This window comes from Rutilus rutilus, assembly GCF_951802725.1.
Source record: "Rutilus rutilus genome assembly, chromosome: 7".
NCBI classification, from domain to species: Eukaryota; Metazoa; Chordata; class Actinopteri; order Cypriniformes; family Leuciscidae; genus Rutilus; species Rutilus rutilus.
Genome location: NC_140221.1, coordinates 16,709,064 through 16,732,250, shown reverse-complemented (window position 1 = coordinate 16,732,250; position 23,187 = coordinate 16,709,064). Strand labels below are relative to the sequence as shown.

Sequence of the window (23,187 nt, the reverse complement as noted above, 5' to 3'; positions counted from 1 at the left end):
CTACAATGTAAATATACAAAGGCACATCATATACAGTAACATATCCACTGAAACATTAGAAGTAAAAGGTAAGGAAAATGCAAGATGTACTTACCCAGTTTTGGCAGGGGATAAAGTATGTTGAAATATTGTTCATAAAACTCCAAAAGCCTCAAAGCAGCCTCAAGAGCATAGTGCGTCTGATGCCTTTTCTCTGGAACTGCATATATAGAAACCTTTGGGAGAAGACAAAACAGCTGATTCAAGATGATTTTCTCACCTGAGAGCCTGTGATGAAAACTTCATACAAAGCAGAAAAAGTTGCTGTGTTCTCATGTTTCCACTTCATATCGTTTAACCTTTAAGAGTTTTAGTTACTTACATTAATTCCAGTTGCAGTTATCCCACTAACAGATTTGAAGTCGCAGACAATGAAGGCCAACAGGTATGAACTCATCTTCACACTCACTTCAAACTGGTCTTCAAACAGACCATTGCCGATTTCCACAGTTTGCTCCTATAAAGTAAAGATAAGGATATTTTCACAATTTTAAAATGATAGGCCATGGTGTATTTGTTAAATCATTTTTCAAAATAGTTTCTCATATATATATACTTTTTACAGTGTACATTGGTAGTATTATGTATGAAATGAGCTTACTAATGGCATGTTCGACAAAGCTATATGTGACGGACCCCTCCTTATTCTGACAGTGTAATTAGCTTTGAAAGTGGGTTCATCAAAACATGGCAAGGCCATTCGGGCAGATGTGGGCTCAAAGTGGGTGGATGCCAGGACCCTTTAAGGAAAAAAATGTTGTTTGATTATTTAGCAATTATTTGCAATATGTTTATGTATGATTTATGAAATTTGAACTATACCTTGTCTCTCCTGCTTTTGTCTTATATGTACTCTTATAAAATCCATAGAACCCATCACTTAATGGTGCACCAAATTCCAAATACAGGAAGTATTTTTCCCCAGAGGTCAGAATCTTTGGGGAGAAGATGGCGATCTGTTCATGTGGAGGATATTCCAGCACAGAGAGCACCTTGTCTGACAGATGGGCCTCATGCTCATCCAGAACAGTGGCTGTGAAGATCTTAAGGTTCTTGCTGTGTAGCACCACCCAGTTTGTGTTGTTTTTTACATCAATTTCAATCTTCACAGAACCATTGAACCTCAGTGTGGTGAGATTGGGATGAATAAGCAGATGATAATGTACAGGCACTATGTAGTTTGGCAGGCGCAATTTACTCCATGGAAAAGGAAGGCCGTTTGTGGCCATGTTATTCCCAACAGGACTATTGCTCTCAGAAGACTGGACACAAAAGTGTGACTCCAGAAAGAGCAGGATTAAAAACAAGAGATGCATATTGAATATAACTTGTGGGTATTGGTTTTGGTATTACTGGATTTGATGAACTTTCATATTTTTGAATGGTTAGATACTGGCAGTCACTGTACCCTGTGGAGAGAAAGGTGAAATTGTTATTGATATGTAAATATTTTAAGTTCTCTTTGTCTTTAATAACAATAAATCACTGTATATGGGTCATTCTTCATTTGCTGAGACAAGTGTCCCTCTTTTTAAACTTTAAATACCACCATAAAAGATCATAAAATGTATGCATATTTGTATTTTTTAAGGTAAAACCGTCTTGAGCACTGTTAAAAGATGCATTTATGTTTTAAAATAGATATTTAACTAACAAAATCTACACATTCCAACTTTAAACAAAGAGCAATCCTGTGATGTAATTGCAACAATACAACATTTTTAACACAGTGGTTATATAGTGAACATAGATTTTAAGATGTACACTTAAATTAATTCAAATTCCAATTTTAAAAACACATAATTTATTATATTTTAAGAAAAAGTTGTGTCGTCCAGCTTTACGACAATGGTGTAACAAAAATGCATATCACCCCTTTAAGAAAAGAGGGAATTTAATTTTGACTACTTTCTGTGTGTAAAGATCAGTGATGGTTGATCTGAAGAGTGAATTTTTTTAATTTGTTAGTACATTTTACTGAATATAGCTTATTAAACCATTCTTATGTTCAAATTCTGCCTCTCGTTTGCCTCTCTAATTGGAGAATGACCCATATGCACATTTCCTAATTTCTTTACATTTCACAGTGAGCATGTGCGATTGGCAAATCACTAACCCTAACCCTAACATTCTAGCACATGCTAGAATGATCGAAATGCTAATTAAAATAAAAGACAACAACCAAATGCTCTTAAAATAACATGCATGGCAAAACAGAGCAGTGCTGCGTTCTCTGTTGACCTCACTCTGTAATGTGATAGCCTGTTCATGTTAATACATTGACATCTGCTGTTATACAGTACACAATCTCTAGCTCTATACTGGAATGTATTTGTAACACTATAATGTGGTCTCTGTAAAGTAGGACAAGCATCTACTAACAGCATTGTTGAAGAACACACTCATTTTAACCGTTCAGTTTTGTGTCTTTACCTGAATTTCAGCTGTATCATTGTGTCGGCTGCTTTCATTTTCTCTTTCATTTGTCCTGCCCACAATTTCCTGGTTTGCAGCAGCCGCTGAGTATGTGCTGTCTGGCTGTGTATCTGTATTCAAATGACAACACAGCGGGGCTCGAGCCACCGAGCAGAGGAATGACCTAGAGCCGTCAACACGTACAAACAGCCAGGTCATGTCTGTGTCAGCGAGTGGTTGCAGCAAGGTAAAATAAAAGGCTGGATTTAGTCGCATCAGTAATTCTATTTTTTAACAAACTCAAAATGTAACACAACAAACTATCTCCAAAAATATGACCGAAACAACCAACATAGTAAAAAGAGAACAGACCAAGACTGATTAAAAAAAACAAGGCTATGAATACACACCTAATCAAATCAATGATAAACCATAGAAACAAACTCAAACACAGGAAACAGAACTAAACATGTGGAAAATCCACCCAAAGCAAACACAAGACCAGATCACCCGTAACATTTCCCCCATCTTAAAAAAGCACAACTATGTATGCAAATTAATATGCAAAGTCCAACAGAGGGAGGGCGGGAGGGGGCTAAGGAGGTGGACGCAGAGCTAGAACACGGGACAACCACAGGAGCCAGGGTGGAGACAACAGCGGGAGAATCCAGGGAGGAGGCAACGGTAGGGGGAGCCATGGCGGAACCCCCAGCAGGAATCTCAGGACGTAGGAGTCGAAGGAGGGAAGAGTCATGGTGGAGTCTTGGCATGCAGAACCAGGGGGACGGCAGACTGAGGAAGAGCTGATGGCGGTGGAGACCCAGGCGGAGCCGAAGAGACCGTGCGACACAGAAGGTCCTGGAGACCAAGGCTGAGCCGTGGGGACGAGTGGACGAGGTGAAGCCAGGGTGCCGGAGGACTGAGGTGGAGCCGGAAAGCGAAGGCAGAGCCCGACTGAGCTAAAGGGGTAGAGGGACGATTCGCTGACAAAGGTTTGGAACGGCCTCTCTGGCTGACGTGGGACATTCAGACACCTCAGGACGGGCCTCTCTAGCTGATGCGAAACAGAGAGAGGAGGTGGGAAGGAGGACGGGAACATCAAAGACATCAATAATTCAAATGACGAAACAGGCATAGTGCTACCAGTAGCACTCTCTTCCAAATTTATAAGGGGTGCTGAGTTCTGTGCTTTTACATCCGCCTTTGTAGAAGGGATCTACAGGGATCCACTCCATCCCCTCATATTCCACCAGCATTCCCAAGTGCCTAGATTTTGCCAGCTCATGGTCAGATTTTTCACTGGGCTCAGGCTCCGGGACGATCTTTGGCTCAGACATCAGCTCTGGCACTGGGATTGTGGTGGGCTCTGGCCTAACTTTCGCTGGGACAGAGGCTGCGGATGCAGCAATCATTGAGTCAAACAAATTCAAACAAACAAATTCAATAAGCATCCGATATCGAGACCTGCCCGAAAAAACACACACAGGCTGACGTCATCATAGTGGACAACACCAAGAAGTCCTGTGTGTGTTCCTCAAGGGAGCGTTATTATTATTATCATTATGGTAACACTTTACAATAAGTTTTCATTTGTTAACAGTTATTCACGTTAATCTCCACATTTACTAATACATTATTAAGATCAAAAGTTGTATCTTTTAACATTAGATAATGCACATTGAACTAGAACATTTGTATTTACTAACATGCTGTAAAGTTATATTGCTCATTGTTAGTTAATTTTAGTTAAAGCAAACTGTCAACAAATTAGACCTTATTGTAAAGAGTTTATTATTACTATTATTACTATTATTATCACCAACAAGTATCACCAATTCTTGTACCCAAATCTGAAATGATGACTTGGACATTTCTGCTTTTTTGGTCTTTCAGTGATTAATTAAATAATAAATGTGTGTGGAAAATAAATCTTAGCCAGCTCTGACATAATTGAAATCAAATTAGAAATTATTAGACAAAAATATATTATATTCACAATAATGAATATATGAATAATGAATAATAATAAATAAAAAAAAATCTAAAAGACTGTAATATTGCATAATTGTTTTGGTATACTTAATAAAACAAAAAAGAGATATTTATTTATATAAGTTGAGGCCCTGAGGTCTCATTCGAGGACTTTACTCAAGCTTTTCTATTAATACTTAAGACTTGAAACTGACTTGCAAAAAATGGACAATTAATTCTGCTATTTTTTTTTCATGCCAAAAACTTTTAGACGAGATCAAGCATCTTTAGCATATCCCTGATCAAAACATTCTTTGAAAGTGCAGTTTTATTTCATCCAGATGTACAAACCAGCCGGTACAGCCGTTGGTGTTGATATTATCTCTCTCTCACCACAGAAGTAACCAACATAAAACAGGTGTGAATCTTTGGAAACACTCTACATCACATTCTCACAAGAAATACAACATATCACACCAGGAAAACATTGTGTATGTCTATTTCATTATATTAAAGTACATCTGCATCTGCACCAACAAATTCTGAAAATCAAATGATCATGAACTCGGGAGTGAGGTGAATGCGCGAATTGAACTCTTTTTGAATGTTGTATTGCTATTGCAAGCGAGTTATTCTACCCCATGAATGAAACCTGATGCCAAACTAAGTGTATCAGCGTGTTTAGCGGCACAGGCCTTTGTGTTCTCATTTTAGCACAGCCATACAGTATTTTGGCACAGCAACACACCGATGGAAAGATTCCATGGCGGGTGTGAAATCACATGACTGAAACTTGATAATCCTTTTCACTGCCTGGCTGAACTCATAGAGCTGAACAACATCAACATGCTTCCCACCCTCCTCACCACCATGCTTTTTACAAGTAAGTTGTAGAGTTTATAAGAAGGCTAGCACAATTACTAACATTTTTAGCAATTACAAAGCTCAAGTAAGGCACTTCATTAGATAATATAATTTTAAATACTCTGTTTATGCAATAACTGGGCTATATTTTTAAGGTTTTTGAAATAAACTAATCATACATTTTATTTAAAAAATACAGTAAAACCAGAAATATTGTGAAATATTATTACAATTTAAGACCATTGTTTTCTATTAGTACATATTTTATTCCTGTGATGGCAAAGCTAAATTTTTTGCATCATTACTCCAGTCTTCAGTGTCACATGATCCTTCAGAAATCATTCTAATATGCTAATTTGCTGCTCTTATTATTATCAATGTTAGTTGTTCTCCCTTAATATTTTTATTGAAACCGTGACCTTTCCCCCCCCCCAGGATTCTTTGAAGAATAGAAAATTCAAAAGAACAGCATTTATTTGAAATAATCTTCTGATCAATACATGCATCCTTACTGAATAAAAGTATCAATTTCTTTCAAAAAAGGTGGAGTAACTATCTATGCATACTAATACTACCGTTTCTAACTTCTATGAATACTGTTCTTGTCTCTAAAGTGGGATCAGATGCTGTCCCTCATGTCATTTTATCTCCACCATTTCATCTGAACACTGATCAAAGCGGCTTGACCATACTGGTGTGTGTGGTTCATGACGTTCATCAAGGAGAGATGGAGGTGGCCTGGATTTCTAGTGGCACCAGAGGAACTAATCCAGCAGTCTCTAACTTACTCCAAGGACACAGTGGCATTCAGAGCGCAATGTCTTTTATCTCTGTGGCATCGAGCGAGTGGACGTCCTACACTTGCTTTGTGAGTCACCGAGGCTCCGACCAACTAATGCACAGACACTATGCTGGATTCCCAAAGGAGACGACTGGTAAATTCTGTAATTACTATCACGATCCTTGCATTATGTAAAAGGCTCCATTTGTTAACATTAGTTAACCACTCACTGTAAAACACAGTTGCTGCGTTAATTTTTTAAGTACAATAAACTTGGACGTTAAGTCATTTCAACTTAAATTTTTTGGAATCTTGTATAACTTAATTTTTTTTAATTTGCTTCACTTATTTTGATGAGTTAAAGCAATGTAAAAACATGTTGCCATAACTTATTGATCATTACTGTATAGTCAACATGAACTATCAATGAAAATACTTCTGAAGCATCTTAGTTAAATTAAATGTTTTAAGATTTATTGCTCGTTGTTAGTTAATATAAACACATTGCTCATTGTTAGTCAATTTTAGGCAATGCATTATCTAACGTTAACTAAAGGGACCTTATTGTAACATGTTATATTGTAAAATGCATTTCAGAAAGGGCTGATGATGAAGAAACGTCCGATATTTGTTTGGACCATCAAAGCAGTTTATTGGAAGGTACAGTAAGAGGCAATTTGTTAATCCTAAGAATTCAATTTAGTGTCTGTTTTGTACTCATTTTCTTTACTTGCAGAAGTGAGAGCAAACAAAGATCTAATATTTATTCAAGCTCTCAGAATTCTCCTCCTGAAAATCACCATTTTCAACACATTGATGACAGCGCAAGCCGTCATAAAGTGGTGAGCGCTCATATTACTGCTTATGCATTGTCTGAACATTTTTCACAATTAAAATGAAACCTGTCATATTTTTCTTCTGCAAAATTTGCAGACTTTTCAAACACAACTGTCACGGTTGTCAGATTTAATTGGACGCGCTGCTGAAGGAACTCCGGCTGATGTAAATGAGAACCTGGAATGTTGATGAGCGTCTCGATGAGTTGCAGACCGAAAGACACAGGTGCTTCGATATGGGCAGATCAGTGTGATAGCTGCTCAAAACCACATCACATCCACAATACAACAAATGAGCTGCACTACAAGGCTGTTTATGTAGGCCATGGCTTTGTAAAGTCATCTTCCACTCATGTAACACCGTTGAACTGTTGATCTGAATGACAATGAGTAACCTTTGATGAAATGAGATCACTGTGCATAACACTCTATCGAAGATTGAAACAAAGTTTGTTTATATTGAATGTGACTCAAGTGCTTTATCAAGTTAAAGTTTTTTTTTTTTGTGCATTTATTTCACAATTGTTTGTAATTACACTACAGTTCAAAAGTTTATGGTTGGTAAGATTTTTTCGTTGCTAATGTTTTTGAAAGAAATCATTTATTTGACCAGAAATACAGTAAAAATATTGCAAAATATTACAATTTAAATTATTTTTCAATTTTTAATTTTAAAATATAACTTTTCTTCAGTCTTCAGTGTCACATGGTCGTTCAGAAATCAGTATAATATGCTGATTTGCTGCTCAAGAAAAATGTCTTCCTTTTATCAATGTGGAAAACAGTTGTGCTGTTTAATTTTTTTGTGGAAATCGTGATAAAAAAAGTCAGGATACTTTGATGAATAGAAAGTTCAAAAGAACTGCATTTTTTGACATTTAAATATTTTGTCAAATTATAAATGTCTTTACTGACAATTGAATGCTTCCTTGTTAAATAAATTATTATAATATAATGTTATATATATATATATATATACATATATTCTTGACCCTGATCTTACTGACCCCAAAATTTTGAAAGGTAGTGTATATTACAGAAAAAATAAAGAAACAATTATATTAAGGAACACTTGTCTAATTACATTGGTTGCATGTTTACATCTCTGCTATAATGTTACACTATACTTTTGGACTTTGGATAAGACCATATGCCAAATTAATAAATGTAAATGTACATAGCAATGAATGATTATGCCACAATGGAATTATTATTTTTTTAAAGAGAGAGTGGAAATTTGTGGGGGCAAATAAATATTAAAGCCAAAGGAATTTATGTATTTATTGTTTTAAATAACACATTTTTTCCTCTTTTTTTTTCCTTTTTTTAAACAGCATCCGTACAATACTAAAACACTGATGTAACAATGGTGACCCACTAGGTGGCAGTACAATCACATCTCAAACGTTTTTCAACAGCAAGAGTATGGAGCTTAACTTCTCTAACAAGACACTATATTTCATAAATAATTTAAGTATAAACATTGAGCAGTCACTCTTCACAAAAACAATGTTCACAACAAATATAAGAGATCACAAGATCAAATGCGAAATGCAAAAAAAAAAAAAAAAACACAGGATGAAGGCTTTCCTTTGCAGTTACTTAATTGCACTCTGATGACTTGTTCTGGTTTTTAAGGGGGGGAAACAAAATCCCACTGTACACTGATTTAGGCCATTCGGCCAATCAAATGATCGTGCTTCGGAACCGGCCAATCACTGCCTGCGAAACTCCCAGTGTTCCAAATACAATCGATTACACTCGTCACAGTATTGTAGCAGCTCTTCAGCACTGGCAGTAGTTAAACAATGACGTCTCTACAGTAGCAAGTCTTGGTATGGAAACGTGCGTATCTGGAGTGTTGGCATGTGGCTCCTGTAGCAGTTGGACAGTAAGGCCCAGAAGGTATACAATTCAATTTTATCAAATGAATTATGTGTCCATCAGGCCAAATGCAACACTCAAAGCAAATAGAGACATAAGTGTTTCTGCATATCCTTCATTTGCTTTGAAGCTCTCAATGAAATCACTGCTGATGTGCATTCAGCAAAAGAACCAAGGCTCAAGTTAAAATGCATGTGAGGCCAAATCCCAATTCCATTGAACATACTTCTGGTTTTTAAAACCAAGTCAGGTGAGTTGATTTATGGCACTATCTTGCAAACCATACGACAATGCCAATATTTTTGGGAAACAAAATCTATAGGGAAGCCCATATGTCTGGCAAGATTTCTGATAATTGTGTTGGTTCTGAGTCATATCTTTGGTCAAGGATAAAACAAGGACTAGAGGGAACTTAACACTCAATGTTTGTTTGGCAAAGGGACAAAGCTAATAAATGTAATCTTGAGAGGAGCCATTCTGGAAGTTCGTTTGAGTGACCAGGAATGAGACATGGCCCACTTTAGCACTTATGCAACATCCATTTTCCAGTTCACTCAATGAGAGCCACTCACTCTGAAATTAGTCTGAAAGAAGATGAAACTTTTAGCATAAATATTTTGGTGTCTCTAAAATGCACTCTTCAGGATTGATGTTTTGTGTTCGTACATTAGGTAGATTTCGTACCAAACGAAAGAAATTCTGATTGTCATTTAAAAAAAATGGACCGAACTTCCAATACAATTCCAAAGGTCAGCGACGGACAAATTCCCATTTCTGAATTAAGTGCACTTCAACCTACGACTGCTGCGTTCGCCTGAATTCTTCACTTTGTTTTTGCTGATCAACGTTACTCGACAGTTCTGAGTACTAGAACTAAAAATACAGATAAAGTGAATGTCTAGTCAACATGATCCTTCGTTAAATGTCTATGAAAATCACTATGCCAGCCACATGGTGAAACTGTTTAACACGGTTCTACAATGGTGAGGTAAGTACCATTCGTATATAGAGACCTACAGAAATGTATTAAAGAAAACGCGCTGAGTGTACCAAGAAAGATTATTGAGCACTTGTTCCGTGGAACACTGTTTTCTAGTTGCAAAAACCAAAAAAAGAAAAGAAAAATAAAGTGCTTCCATTAAGATTTCCTCTCCTGAGGACAAAAACATGAAATCTCACAAAATTCACTCACAAAAATCTACAATATTCAGCTCTCTTGAAAACATCATTTACACAAAATGTACAGTCTAATGAAGGTTCGTATTCTAACGTTCATTCTCCACACAGACAGTATATACAAAGCACCCTTTACCCAGAGTACTGATTTTTTACAGTCTTGTGTTCCATCTTTTTTTCTTCTTCGAAACAGTTATCAAAACACCGTACACATTATAAAAGCACAGTGATGAGGAAGCCGGTTAGCAGTGCATTGAGGAGTAATGAAAACGGCCTCAGCCCAGCGGTCGAGTTTGGAAAAATATGCCAGCGCTCCTTCTTGGGGTGCAGAGTCTCCATGTCCTTTAGGGCATTGTAGGCGGCAGTGGTGAAGTTGGCATCTCCTGTGGTGAGCAGGTCAAACACGCAGGAGTGGAAATAGATGTCCTTAACCTCCAGTTGCTCCTTGCACTTCCTGGATGCGCTTTCGAGGGTGAAGACGCCCCTCTGGGCTTCGACCCTGGCCTGCTGCTGAAAGCCGGCCTGCTGGAGTCCAAGCACGGGCATCTGAAGATGTCCCTCTTGGTCGATGCGCTCTGACGTGGGGCAACCGTTCATGCAAAGCTGCAGGTCCTGCGTTTCGTCGAAGGCCATGGCAAGCTCCTCTGGCATACGCACGGCTAGCGTCAGGTAACGGCCCTGCTGGCGCACGATGATGGTGACACCGATGTAGGCGGCGTGGATTTCTACGTGTCGACTGGGCGACTTCTCCAGGATCCAGATGCTGCGGGTTTCGCTGTCGCCCCCGCTGATGGTGCCGTCCACAAAGGCGGCTGGAAGGTCGTCTGTTACGGCTTGGTAGACCTTCTGGTCCGTGCATTCTTGGTATGGTTTGAAGATTATTGTGACCTTAAAAGAAGAACAGAGAGCATGGTTGAACTCAATCACGAACTCAACTCAGTCATAAAAAAGAAATGAAAATGAATGCAATATTGATTTTATTGTGAACAAGTCATCCATTCATGTTTCTAGTAGTGCTGTCAAATCGATTAATCTAACATACAAGTTTGTTTATATATATATATATATACACAGTGTTGGGAATATTGTGTTACTCTCTTAAAAAGTAACTTTTTAAGAAAAGTAATGCGTTACGTTACTTTTTCGTTACTTTTTCTCACCTGGGTGTGGCTTGTTGTTTTTTAATAACAAAAAAGTTGTATATACACACACACACACACACACACACACATTTATTATATAAACAAACTTTTTTATGTTAGATGCGATTAATCGTGATTAATCGATTTGGCAGCACTAGTTTCTTTTTTTAACTCAATAAAAATGTCCTAATTATCTTCCAGTGACACAACATACTTGTAAATGCTGGACTTTTCTAGTAATTTAGCGCTCTTAAATCCCGTAAATAATTTTTTTTTTGGTGCAAAGCACTCGTCTCAAACCCAAGTCCTACTTTTTAAAAATAATCTGTTTCACTCACAATACAGTATAAAAGATATAGCGCTACTTCCATTTTATCACAATTGATGGTGAATAATGCATATAGTAACAGTGAAGTGCGTATATTCTGCATCAATAGTTGAGATGAACCAATACTGCTTTATGACCAATATCAATAATTTAACTATTGTTTTATTTCTGCTTTTTGACGACATTAATAAATAAATGATCATTAGAAAACAACAATAAAAAATGGCATTATTATTATTGTTACCGCCATTAATAATAATAACAACAACAACATGCAAAGTATTAGTACAGTTCAATCATATTCAACTGATGCTACACCTTATGTATACATTACCTACTTATTTAACTGTCTGTTTTTACTCTGTGTATCTTGTGGTACTATAGTCTGTATTTATTGTCCATATTTCATTTTTATCCATCACCATTTTTTTTTTTTTTTTGTGCCAAAGCTAATTCTTATTGAATGGCTGTTATTTGTTAATTAATTACTATTGCTGTACGTTGAATAATACTTCACAAAAAAATACATTAAATAAATCTCTACCACAATGAAAACAAACAGGAATTCCTGAACATTCCCCATATCTGCCATTGGTTGGACAAATATATAGTCTAGCCACAAATTCACGTCATTTATTGAGTCAGTTGCTCGGTTGGTCCAGTCAGGATGCATAAACAAACAGAGCAGTGTTTTGATAACACCACAGTATTCGTTTTTGGAGCAATCAACGAACAAATGGCCTATTTACAGTCTTTGCATATTAAACTGGGATATGAGAATTTTTTCAAATGCTGAAAATAATAACACAATTCACATTTAAAGAACAAAAGTGGTTTTATGCCCAACACTGAAAATGAGAATTACTCTATCACAGTAAAACAGGATGTGGATTTGTGAAGTTCTTTAGAATATTACACGTATTTACAGATCCGCAAACCCTTTTCGCCCCGCTAGTGTTAACCATGAAATGCACCCAGTATACAGTCCTCAGACTGTGAAACTCTAAGATTTGTGGGAAGCAAAAGCACTGGCTAACAAGAAGTGTGGCGTTACATTAGCGGTGGATGAATAGCAGCTTTGTACACAGGACAAGGATGAAAAATGATGACCAGTTGGCCATAAGGTGAGGCAGCTGAAAAGGCCTCAGTTAAGCGGTGTATGCTAATAATTACTTGCAAATGTTTAATAATGGCTCCCCACCTTCAAGGTCAAGGGGTCAAACGAGAGGTAATTAGCATGGGCGGACAAACTTAGCATTTGAAGCCACATCTGTGCAACGATGAGCTGAACTGTTTTAACAAATCGATGAGTATCTGACGAATCTGTTCAGGCTGTAATATTCTCAAGCTTCCAGATGTTTCACGTTACAAAAATCTGTAAACGTGCTGCTAGCAGTCAATATTCTGCATCAGCACATTTGAAATGGGTCTGCGCGTGTGTGCAAGCGGGTGTGTTTGACTATAAGCCCCAGACTTGAAAAACTGAAGACAGAGGCTTCTTTCAAAGTCACCATATTATGGGTCACGCCACAGCGCAGGCTGCATCCAGACATTAATGATATTAGAATTTCACAGACATGTTGGTCACAAGTGTTAGTCATAAGACTAGAGCCGTTTGCTTTGTTTAACTTGCACCTGTGAATACTTGGTCAAAGTTGAAAGTTATTTGGTCTTATCTGCAGCTCTTTCTGATAATCTTATCCATATAGTCAGGGTATATAGAGACATCATACACTTCAAACAAAGATAATAACAACGCAGAACGTTGTGATTTATAAAAGGTAAAACAAAAAAAAAGCTAAACTTATTAATGGAACAAAACAAACTGTATGCCTGTTCAGTCAAATGTGGATTGATATTTACATTTTATCATGCTACATTGTGTAACAGTACACATTTTCAATTTTTCTTTGAAATAAATAAGAAAAACTTACAATTTCATATGATCAAATTCATCTAAAAGTTTTAAGCTCTGAAATAACAAAGAACAAAACATGTTCAGGATTTATTTATCTTTGTTAAATTGTAAATATATTAATATATTTTTAACATTTGTATAAATTATCATATTTTGACTGTGAGCAAAAATATATCTTTCAATTAATATTAACCTAGATTAATAAATTATGTTTAAAAAAAATGCTGTTCATTGTTAGTTCAATGAACCAGTGCTATTTTAGTTTTATTTATATACCATTTTAGTATTTCATATTTGGAATTAGTTTTTATTTTTAGATTTTCAGTTTTCCCTTTAATGTCATTTTGTTATGTGCTCTTGTCGTTTATATTAGGATTTTAACAATTCTATTTGTCTTTTAAAAAAAAAATCTGTTTTATTAATTTTAGTACTTATTTTCTTCTTTTTTTTTTCAGTCAAGGCAACATTTCAAATTTTTATTCAAGTTTTGTTACATATAAGTTAACATTTATTTCAGCTTTATTTTATTTCTTCTATGGAACACAAAAGAACAATGATTTGAAAAATATCTCAAGTGCTTTTTTGTTCATACAACGAAACTCATTGGGGTCCAATATAACTTTTAATGTTAATTTTAATTGTAGCTAACAATAACTAAACCATATAATGAAGTCCTTCTAACCTTTTAATTTTTTTATTGTTTTGCAGCATAAATATGCTACACTTCTGAGGCAGTTCTTTTTCAAAAGAAATAGTTCTCCACATAAAAAAACTAAATAATTATAAAATAAATATAAAAACAACTCACCTTATTGGTTGCTGTTGCACTGGATCCATATACCACTGGAACATTTGTGACCTGCACTGACAGGTAATTGTTATCAATGAGGGGCCATGCCCCTTCAACCTTACATGTCTGAAAATGGTCTTTGAAAGTCCTAAGATGAGGGTCCCCAAACAGGCCACAGAACAGATAGGTCGCTCTTGGGAGCTCTGGAACCCCTGTCCCTGTCCCAGGCCGCAATGCTTGGTGATGGCGGCTGTGATAGTTGCACGGCTCAATGGGGATGACGGGATGGGTAGACGATGTGGGCCCATCCTTGGAGCAGTTCCTCTGGCTCATGAGGTCAGTGATGCCCAGCATGGCAGAGTGGAAGACCAGGTTGCCCCTGCAGCTCTTGGCGGTCCGCTGGGTGCAGGCGGAGTACGCCCGCAGCGCCTTACAGAACTCAGTATCAAAGCCATCCAGGGAAGGGTTCAGATGGGAAGTGAGAGAGACGAAGTCACCGGTGCACTTTTGGATGCGGCACTGTGGAGTTTGGACCTGGCTCTCACCTGAAAAAGAAAGGAGACATTGTTTTTGAACAATCTCCATTTCAAAAAACTCATTTGAATAAATATTCATTTATTCGAAAATGAAACTCGTACATATAATTAACAAATTCAATACACCTCTTCAATGATGAGCATGTTTTTCATTTGTGATTTAAATTAAATTAAATTAAATATTTTTAAATGGGGATATTCTGGGGATATCTAATTTGATTTTATCAATAAATTCCACTAGAAACAAACCTTGTTGTATTATTTTAATTTAATACTGTGAAGCTGCTTTGATACAATCTGTATTGTGAAAAGCGCTATACAAATATACTTGACTTGACTTGACTTGACTTAAATGCCAGCGTAATACAACATATCCTGATTCCATAACGAAGAGGGGGGAAAAAATCATTAAATTAATAAAAAAATACATATAACATTTTTTTTTATGATTATTTATTTAAAAAACAACAACAGCGAGCCAGTTTTCATAATATTATTAATATTTGAAAAAAAATGCTTATCAAAGTAATTTGGTGTAATCAAGATATACAATGCGCAAAAAATATATGCTCATGACTGTCAGTCAACAAGTCTTTTAAAATATCAAATAATGTGACATTTTTAAAGACATGCAAGGTTAGTTGTCATTAAAAAGCATATTTATGATATTTTAATTTATTTTCATGATTTGCTGATGTTCGTAAACATAATCTTTACCTTGAAAAAAAACATTTTTGAAGATAATGATAAAGATGTGTACACTGTAAAAAAAATATTTTTTTAAAGTTTAGAATAAAACTTTAAAAATGTCACATTTCGGAGTAATTGTTTGTAAAATGTACAACCGACTTTTTCAGTTCACTCATATCTTATGTATCCACACGTTGTAAGGAAAACGTTGTATGTTATTACTTTGTACTTGATGGTTACACTACATGACATATTTAAACTGTCATTCAGCAATTTAAGTCATTAAACTGAAATTTGTCTTTAAAATGGTATAAAAAATGGTTTCGAAACCATATGAAACCAAAATGAATTCAAAGAGTACATTTCTAAGAACTTGGCACATGCGTTTTAAAAAAGACATTTAAAAGAATATACTGACTTAACCAATTAAACACAGTGTATGAACAAAGGAGTACAAATACAAGCTAGAATCTTCTAACAGCCATTGTTGTGGCTCGTGTCATAAACCAGTTTAAACTGCTTAACCATAATAAGGTGTGCTAGTGGACTGTGCTTTTCCTCACAACGTGACTCCATGTGTGTTTTACATTATGGTCTAGAAACATTAACAGTCTGCTCAACAAGTGTGTGAAACCTCCTGTTATCTACAAAGGAGAATGCTTATGACCGCAATAAAATCAAATAAAACGGCACTTCAAATGAGAAAAACACTTTTCTGGCCCCGCTGTTATACACACAAAAGCAGCATTATGTGCTTGTAAGCACAAAAGAGTCATGGCATGCAAACTAAATGCAACTGTTTACCTCCTAAAAGTGTCATTAGGGTGGTCAAAGAGTAACAATTAAAAGTGTTTTCTTTGAATACTACATACTCGCTTCACCTGATGTCGATTCAATAACACTTTTAAGGTTTTGACTCGATTTCTATTCACAAGCTTGCGATTCGAATCAATTCCAATCTCACTTCAATTCGATTTGATTCATTTGGATATATATCAAGAACAGTATGTACATTTTTCTCAAGGGAACAAATCTCTCTCAACAAATTTTGTAAACTATACAGGAAACCCTGTCAGTTGGTACTAGCGATGCACCGATGCCAGTCAGAATTTGTAATTCTGTTGTGCCCCGTAACAATGCACAGAAACACGGCAACTAAACACAAATAATTCACAATGTTTTATTACAACAGTGTTCTCTTTATAATGTTATAATATGACAGTGCCATTCATAGTTATTAATGTTGTGCATTGCGGTTTCAGTTGCGTGCGCTGAAGCTAAAGATGACCGGTAAACTGAAGCGCTTTACTACCGCTTTAATAAACTTAACCAAACGCATCCAACATGAGATAAATCATATATAGGCTACCTGTACATACAGAATATATACACAAAATAAACATAATATTACAACTAACAATTGCACAAAACAAAAGGCTTTGCAAGCGAACTTGACTGTTCTAATCATGAAGGTCTAACTCTGAGTATCCCATAACAACGCACTAAAACACGGGTGTACAACAAGAATACAACATTCTTTTACAGTAGTTTTTTTTATTATAATTTGCACTTTTTTACTTTTTCTAAGTGATTCCAATCATATTTCGAGCAATTCAAAAACCATTATGGCGAACAGTGCGCATCTGAAGTGTCTCAGCTGAAGGAAATAAAACATTATTTACCGTCTTTTTTATATCGGCCAGATTTTCTTATCGGGCCGATAACGATAACATTAAAAATGAACATTCATCGGCCGATACCGATATGGTGGCCGATATATCGTGCATCCCTAGTTGGTTCAAATTAACAATTGATTTGTGTAAAAACATTTAAATTGCACAAAAACTTGCAAGGCAGTTTTTATAATAATATTAATAATATATATTATTATTATATATAAAATTATATATAATTTTTTCTTTCTATTCCAATTCTTTCTTTGAAATATAAACATTTAAATGTTCGCTTTCATAAAAAAAAAATTTGTCATGATGAATTTATTCCAATACATTAAATACTGAAGGACAGCTTAAGTAAAAATATGTAATATGGTGCATATATTTAGCAAAATAGTCCTCTCTAGAGTTATTTTTCAATGGTCACTGAAAGGATTTTCTGAGGTAAATGTGACATGCGTGACATTATTTACAAGCTGTTTTATTGATATCGGAGACATGATACATTTCAGCACGATGTACTGTATCATCCAACATACCTTCTGATGTTCATTCTTCTTTATTTCATGCTTTAACTAGTAGTAAAGAGGTGATTGCTACAGCAATCTTTCACACTACAATAAAACGGCATTCACTGATTGCATTTTGTGATAAAATTGACATAACTTGAAAGCTGAGACTTTGTTTCATATCAAAAGTAACAAAGCACAAAGCTAATTGCGATTGAAGCGCGTTAAATGACGTTTAGTGAGGTTATGGTCACCCATCAACATCACAGACTAAAAGATGGATACTTGGGATCATATTGATCAAATCAATATTTTCAACCCAGCCCTATTTTATACACACTTGTTGTCGAAAATACACCCATCATGTCATGCGCCGCCCTTAATTAGCCACCAATGACATGGCACAAGCAGAAAAACATCTCCCAGAAAAGGACGACTGCATCACTTAGAGTCTTAATGCCTCACTTTTGAGTGCGGCCCAATTGCATTAGCTCAGAGAGAGGCCGTCCTAATCTGATATCAGCTGCAGCCTCTCCATTAACACGCTTGTGATGACTCTATCTTACACAGTCAGGGCCACCCATTTCTGCCTGCCACGCCAATAACTCCCACCGTAGTGGATTCAAATGCATCTGATTTGATTATCGGATGACGCGCTGCTGCGCAGATTGCTTGTAGCGGATCGGCCGATCCGCGTTGCGCTGGAGGAGAAGGAGGCATGACAAAGCACAGGCTGGATTGTGTTTCAGAAACATGCTGTAAGACAATACGGTAGCCTGGCCGAAGCCATGTTGATGTTGTGCTGGAAAGACATTGGCTGGAAAGGGAGAGGAAAGAGGCAGTCCCCGCTCCCATCCACCTCCCGCTGTGTTTTATCAGGCAAGGCTCCAGTGACATCTGTACCAGAACAAAAAAAAATAAAAACCTCAAATACTTGGCAAGGCATGCAAGACAAAGCCATCTCCGGCACATTCCCATTTATAGTCCGAGCGGATGCTCAAAGCAGATGCAAAGCAAGTAATATCGAAGAATGAACAAACAGCGGTTTGCTCGAAAAATAAAGAATCGTGACCCGGGTAAGTGGGCAAGGGTATGAAACGACAAAGGCTGTGCTGCAAATGTAACCGTATTAGGTAGGTATGTCCTACATATCACAGAGAAACAGAGAGGCTTTTCTTGGAGTCCCACTGGCCATATGTGACCTCGCCGCCCATCAAACGCATGTGCCTCCATTGTTCGTCTCAGCAGCATGGTGTGAGGTGTTAGGGGAGGCTGTCTGTTTATAATCTATGATATTTTGTGAGGAACTGGGTGTAATCTTAATGCAGACTAGACGTTTATGCAGTGACAAAGCAACCACCCTACCATAATCCAATTCACAGCAATTCTGGAGATTAGTTGTTTTTGCTGGTTGCTTGTTGAAATGCAATTTCGTCACCAGACAATCCCCTTAAAACCTGGTGTAAGTGACCCAGTGCAACTAAATTCACAGCCATATCCTCAAAAAGAGCATATGGAGAAACCTTTTAACTCCGAAATTGTTAGTAAATTTCACAAAAGAAATGGCAAGAAACACATTGTATTAGACATGACATTTTGAAGCAGAAAGACCCAAATTGTATTTTCTTGTAAGAACTACTTTATTTACAACTTTGAATCCTTCTGACTCTCTGTGCAAAACACTTCCGATGAATGTCTTAGGGGACACCCAGTTGGGGGCAGCAGATCCTAAGCTAGTACTGGCAGACGAGGGGGGGGGGGGGGGGGGAGATCAGACTATCACACTTAGTGTTAGAATGTCTAAGTGTCCTGACAAATGTTAAACCTAAACACTGAAACGTCTCACTTAACTGGGTCTTTAGCTAATGTGGTAGAATAAACAAATGCTCAGGGGCAGTAACTGACAGTAATACACATTTGACTCCATTTTAAAGGGGAAAACAATCGTGTTTAAAATATCCACAAACCTAAATAAAAAAACTTTTTTATTCATAATATGTCTTTAATATTAAAATTTGATTTAATTAAATTATTTAAATGATTAAACAGCTAGTAGATTGCATATTATTCCTGTCAAGATCATAAAACCAAGTGAACAGTAAAACACAGGACAGAGAAAACACAATGTTTGTTTCACAGGCTCAGCTCATTTCTGCGATCCTGCAGTTGGGGTGATCCGTCTCATTTCGAGCACAGTGCACACCCTTGTTGCTATTAAGTCGTTGGAAATATTTTCTCAGGGTGGCCGGCCGTTTGAGCAGCCATTCTCAGCTGTAGAGGGGCCCAAAGAGTGTGTGCGGAGTGAAATTTCAAGATGTGGAATTTGGCCAGGGCAGAGAGGTCAACAGGCCCACCCCTTCTCCAGGAGTCAACGTGAAGATCTGGAGAAAGCAGGGGTGGGGGGTTTACAAGACCCAATGTCTAAATGACATATCCAGCCTTAAATTCAGAGCTCACACTGTATCGCACTGAACTTTGGAATCTGGTTTAATATGTTAGTTTGTCAGCCTTTCTTATTTGTGACTTCAAGCATTTCGTAACCTTGTTACAGCACGAGACAAATAAAGAACATCATGGTTCTGGTCAGTATTATAGTATGATTTGTCACAGTTAAGCACAAAAAGCATCTATTAAACAAGTTTTAAAAGGCACCTTTTTACAGGTAGCCTGTAAAATCCTGCAAACCCTATAACAATAAAGCACTATTCCAGGCATGAGAAAAGAGAAAGGATCTTTTTCTTTTTTTATATAAATAAAAAATAAAGAAACCCAACAGCTGCAACTGTCTTTTGCTTCTGCCAAGATTATAATCCAATCAAATACCACCAAGGGGTAGATGTATATTTGGGACTAAATCAATTGAGAGAGGATACAGCCAGATATAATATCCAAAAATGAAATCAAAGAACAGCAAGCATGCAGTTGTGTTAGACAAAAATTACTCAAGTTTTGTATTCTTGAAAGATTACTGAATATAGACTGCTGTTCGAAAAATATAACAATATTTTTTATATTACATTGTATTTTTTCTTATATTGCAACTGAAGGGGAAACAAACACACATCTGTAGAAAACTGAAGCCAATCAAGCGTTATAAATTTAAATGCACAAAAGGGACAATAACACTTGGAATGGTCACACTAAGGATATTTCATTTTCAATAATATATATATATATATGACTTATAAAAAATGTAATTCAAAATGTCCTTAAATTATGTTTAACACATATTTAGGTAGAGTTATTTCATATTTTTTGCTTCATTGAAGAATAGTGTAGTGCATAATGCCTGTCTGCCCGGCCGGGGTCCATGTTAAATTAATTATGAAGGTGTGACTGCTCAATGGACACCCAGCAGCATTCCACATCCTCTTAATTCACAATGGCATTAACACAGTCTACGGCCAGGACACCCAAAGTGGAGCACTTGACAAGGTGCCAAGGGGAAAACAGGGCACCAAATGTGTAGTCTTCACAGTCTCCAGCTCAGAAGCCAACCCATTTTGAACGAAATCATTTAAGACTTGTCCAAAGTGGTCAAAGGCACCAAACTAACTGAATTTAGTTTTCTAAGTGAGTACGTAAATAAATAAACAAATAAATACTGATTACACTAACTGAGCAGTACATGGATTATTTAATATATATATATATATATATATATATATATATATATATATATATATAATTCAATAGGCTACCGCAAAAAAAAGACCTAAATAAATAAATAAATAAGCATATCAAAAGCTAGATGTAGGCCTACGCGAACAAATATGATCACCATGACTTATATATTATTGCAACTGACACCATGCTGCCTGCTATCACAATGGCAAAAGCAAACAACAAATAAAACCGAACCAAACAATAACTTGTGCATATAACGAGAAATTAATTAATATTACGATCACTCATAAATATTTAATATCCTTTAAAAAGCGACCAATCCAGTGAAGCGCAAAGGGACGCGTAAATCAATGCACTACATTTAGTAGAAATAAAGACACAAGTGTGCAAGAAGAAGACACGGATGGATGAAGTACACTGCCTCAGACTGTAAAACCGTCACATAAACAACTATAATTCACTTTTTTTCTGTAAGGACATACCTGAATATTAACCAGCACTGTCATACTTTAGCACGTAAATCCTATTTAGTATTTATAAAGCGACAATTAAACAGCTCCTAACACAAAAGCTACTTATAAAAGGTGTTTTAATATTGCCTAGATTCTAAGTTAATGTCCAACGAATCATGCATAAAAAGTGGAAAGAGCATGTTTACCTATGCGAGTGAGAGAGGAGAGGGTGCAGAGCACTAGTAGATGTAGTACCGGAGAGATGAGGCGCTCAGCCCCGGGGTAGTAAGATCCTGCTCTCCCCATACCCATCCATCCATCCAGAGAGACTCAAGAGTACTCCACGGGTCAAGAGATCGGGCCTCGCTTCTCCCAACTTCACGGGACGCGGAACTCTGTTAAGACGCGACTACTTTTTTAGGTAACACACACCGTCCATAAGAGAAACAAAGTAGCAATTTTGGCAAGTCCGATCCAAAACACTTAACACGGGAGAAAAAAACAACAACAGCTATTTCATTTGTATGCGTTTATCTAATCGGCGAAGATAATCAGTCCAAAAGAAAGCTGTAAACGTGCTAAAATTAATCTGCGCCCCGCGATCGCCCGATTCATGTTGCCTACACATCAGATTTATCCGCCACAAGGAAATCTAGCCCTGTCTTTCCCCAATGATCGATAGTGAATCAACCTAACCCAGAGTTTAGCGGAAACCCCGCCCACACCGACACACAAAACCCCTCCTCCTAAACCATACACCCCAGCCGCAGATTGACAGCAAGAGCTCTCACTTTCAGCAGGGAGAAAAATAGACGAGTTTTGGGTTTCCTTTATATTTTTGAGAATAAAAACAAACTGAGTTGAATACCAGGACAAAATAGTACCATAGTAACATCACCCATAATTTATTAAAGAGACTTAGGTAGCCTAATTAATTATTTGTTTTTATTATATTATAAAACTGGAGAGCAATATGGAAACCTGTAGCAGTTAACAAAAATTAAAACAGAATCTAAATGAAATTAACTGAAATAAACAAACAGTTGGGGAAAAAAGTAACCTAATCTGACTCCAAAACGATCTGAAAAAAAAAAGTGTATTCTTTTTTATTTTAGTTTTTGATACCTGGTAGTCTATTATAAAATTAGAAACCTTTTATACTTGCCTTCATTAAACTTAAAGAATGTGCAATTCTTTTCAATACACCATTCAATTCAAAAGTGTTCAGGTGCACATATGGGGCTACAGTATTAGTACGGAGCCCCTAATGGGACATGGTGAAGAAGAAAAAAAAAGAAAAAAAGACATGAAAAAAAAAATCTTTTTCAATGGTTTTGCATTCCCTTGCTAAGCTTTTGCATTCCGCCGAGAATCTCAAAAGAAGAACACATAGGTTTTGCAAGTGAGCGCAAAGTTTCTTGGGGGAACGCAAAACATTTGCGAGAGAACGCAACAGCATTGAGTTATTATTTTTAAGATACACATTTAAAAAAAAACACTGCAAAACTAAAATTAAAAAATACAACAGAATAAAAAATACAAAAAAAGCCACA

General features: G+C 36.6%; 3 protein-coding genes across 6 annotated transcripts in view; 1 reads left to right on the top strand and 2 right to left on the bottom strand.

Annotated features, from left to right (window-relative positions):
• Positions 1 to 2,582, bottom strand: part of LOC311293743 (leucyl-cystinyl aminopeptidase-like) — a 30,269-nt gene extending 27,687 nt beyond the window's left edge. Inside the window, exons 1-5 of the mRNA XM_084414233.1 lie at positions 2,473 to 2,582; positions 862 to 1,448; positions 641 to 779; positions 362 to 496; positions 95 to 215 (exon numbers count right to left, since the gene is read on the bottom strand). Coding sequence (XP_084270359.1) covers positions 95 to 215; positions 362 to 496; positions 641 to 779; positions 862 to 1,355 — 889 coding nt within the window. The 5' untranslated portion in view covers positions 1,356 to 1,448; positions 2,473 to 2,582. The remainder of the gene's footprint in view (positions 1 to 94; positions 216 to 361; positions 497 to 640; positions 780 to 861; positions 1,449 to 2,472) is intronic.
• Positions 2,583 to 5,255: 2,673 nt separating this feature from the next.
• On the top strand, positions 5,256 to 7,712 carry LOC311292952 (uncharacterized protein). Of its 4 annotated transcripts, none has more exons than XM_084412795.1 (5): positions 5,256 to 5,308; positions 5,904 to 6,224; positions 6,668 to 6,730; positions 6,843 to 6,912; positions 7,004 to 7,712. In XM_084412795.1, coding segments are annotated over exons 1-5 (492 nt in total). In that variant the 5' UTR covers positions 5,256 to 5,271; the 3' UTR covers positions 7,005 to 7,712. The 4 variants fall into 4 exon arrangements, with proteins under 4 accessions (XP_084268921.1, XP_084268919.1, XP_084268920.1 ...); XM_084412793.1 differs by having other exon boundaries at positions 6,807 to 6,912; XM_084412794.1 differs by lacking the exon at positions 7,004 to 7,712 and having other exon boundaries at positions 6,843 to 6,989.
• A 461-nt stretch (positions 7,713 to 8,173) lies between these two features.
• Positions 8,174 to 22,480, bottom strand: rgmb (repulsive guidance molecule BMP co-receptor b). Its single transcript, XM_084415222.1, has 3 exons — positions 21,841 to 22,480; positions 14,163 to 14,689; positions 8,174 to 10,854 (listed from the first exon to the last, which is right to left on the bottom strand). The coding sequence occupies exons 1-3, from the start codon at positions 21,944 to 21,946 to the stop codon at positions 10,180 to 10,182; spliced, it is 1,308 nt and encodes a 435-aa protein (XP_084271348.1). The 5' UTR covers positions 21,947 to 22,480; the 3' UTR covers positions 8,174 to 10,179.
• Between the last annotated feature and the right edge of the window lie 707 nt (positions 22,481 to 23,187).

What these genes read in the sequence shown, in the direction of transcription:
- LOC311292952 (XM_084412792.1), top strand. Translation starts at nt 5,272, where the DNA reads ATGCTTCCCACCCTCCTCACCACCATGCTTTTTACAA. An exon ending in CACCACCATGCTTTTTACAA is followed by an intron (nt 5,309 to 5,903) that starts GTAAGTTGTAGA and finishes TTGTCTCTAAAG; the next exon opens with TGGGATCAGATGCTGTCCCT. An exon ending in ATTCCCAAAGGAGACGACTG is followed by an intron (nt 6,225 to 6,667) that starts GTAAATTCTGTA and finishes AATGCATTTCAG; the next exon opens with AAAGGGCTGATGATGAAGAA.
- rgmb (XM_084415222.1), bottom strand. Translation starts at nt 21,946, where the DNA reads ATGGGTATGGGGAGAGCAGGATCTTACTACCCCGGGGCTGAGCGCCTC. An exon ending in CTCCTCTCTCACTCGCATAG is followed by an intron (nt 14,690 to 21,840) that starts GTAAACATGCTC and finishes TTTCTTTTTCAG; the next exon opens with GTGAGAGCCAGGTCCAAACT. An exon ending in GTGCAACAGCAACCAATAAG is followed by an intron (nt 10,855 to 14,162) that starts GTGAGTTGTTTT and finishes TCTTCTTTTAAG; the next exon opens with GTCACAATAATCTTCAAACC.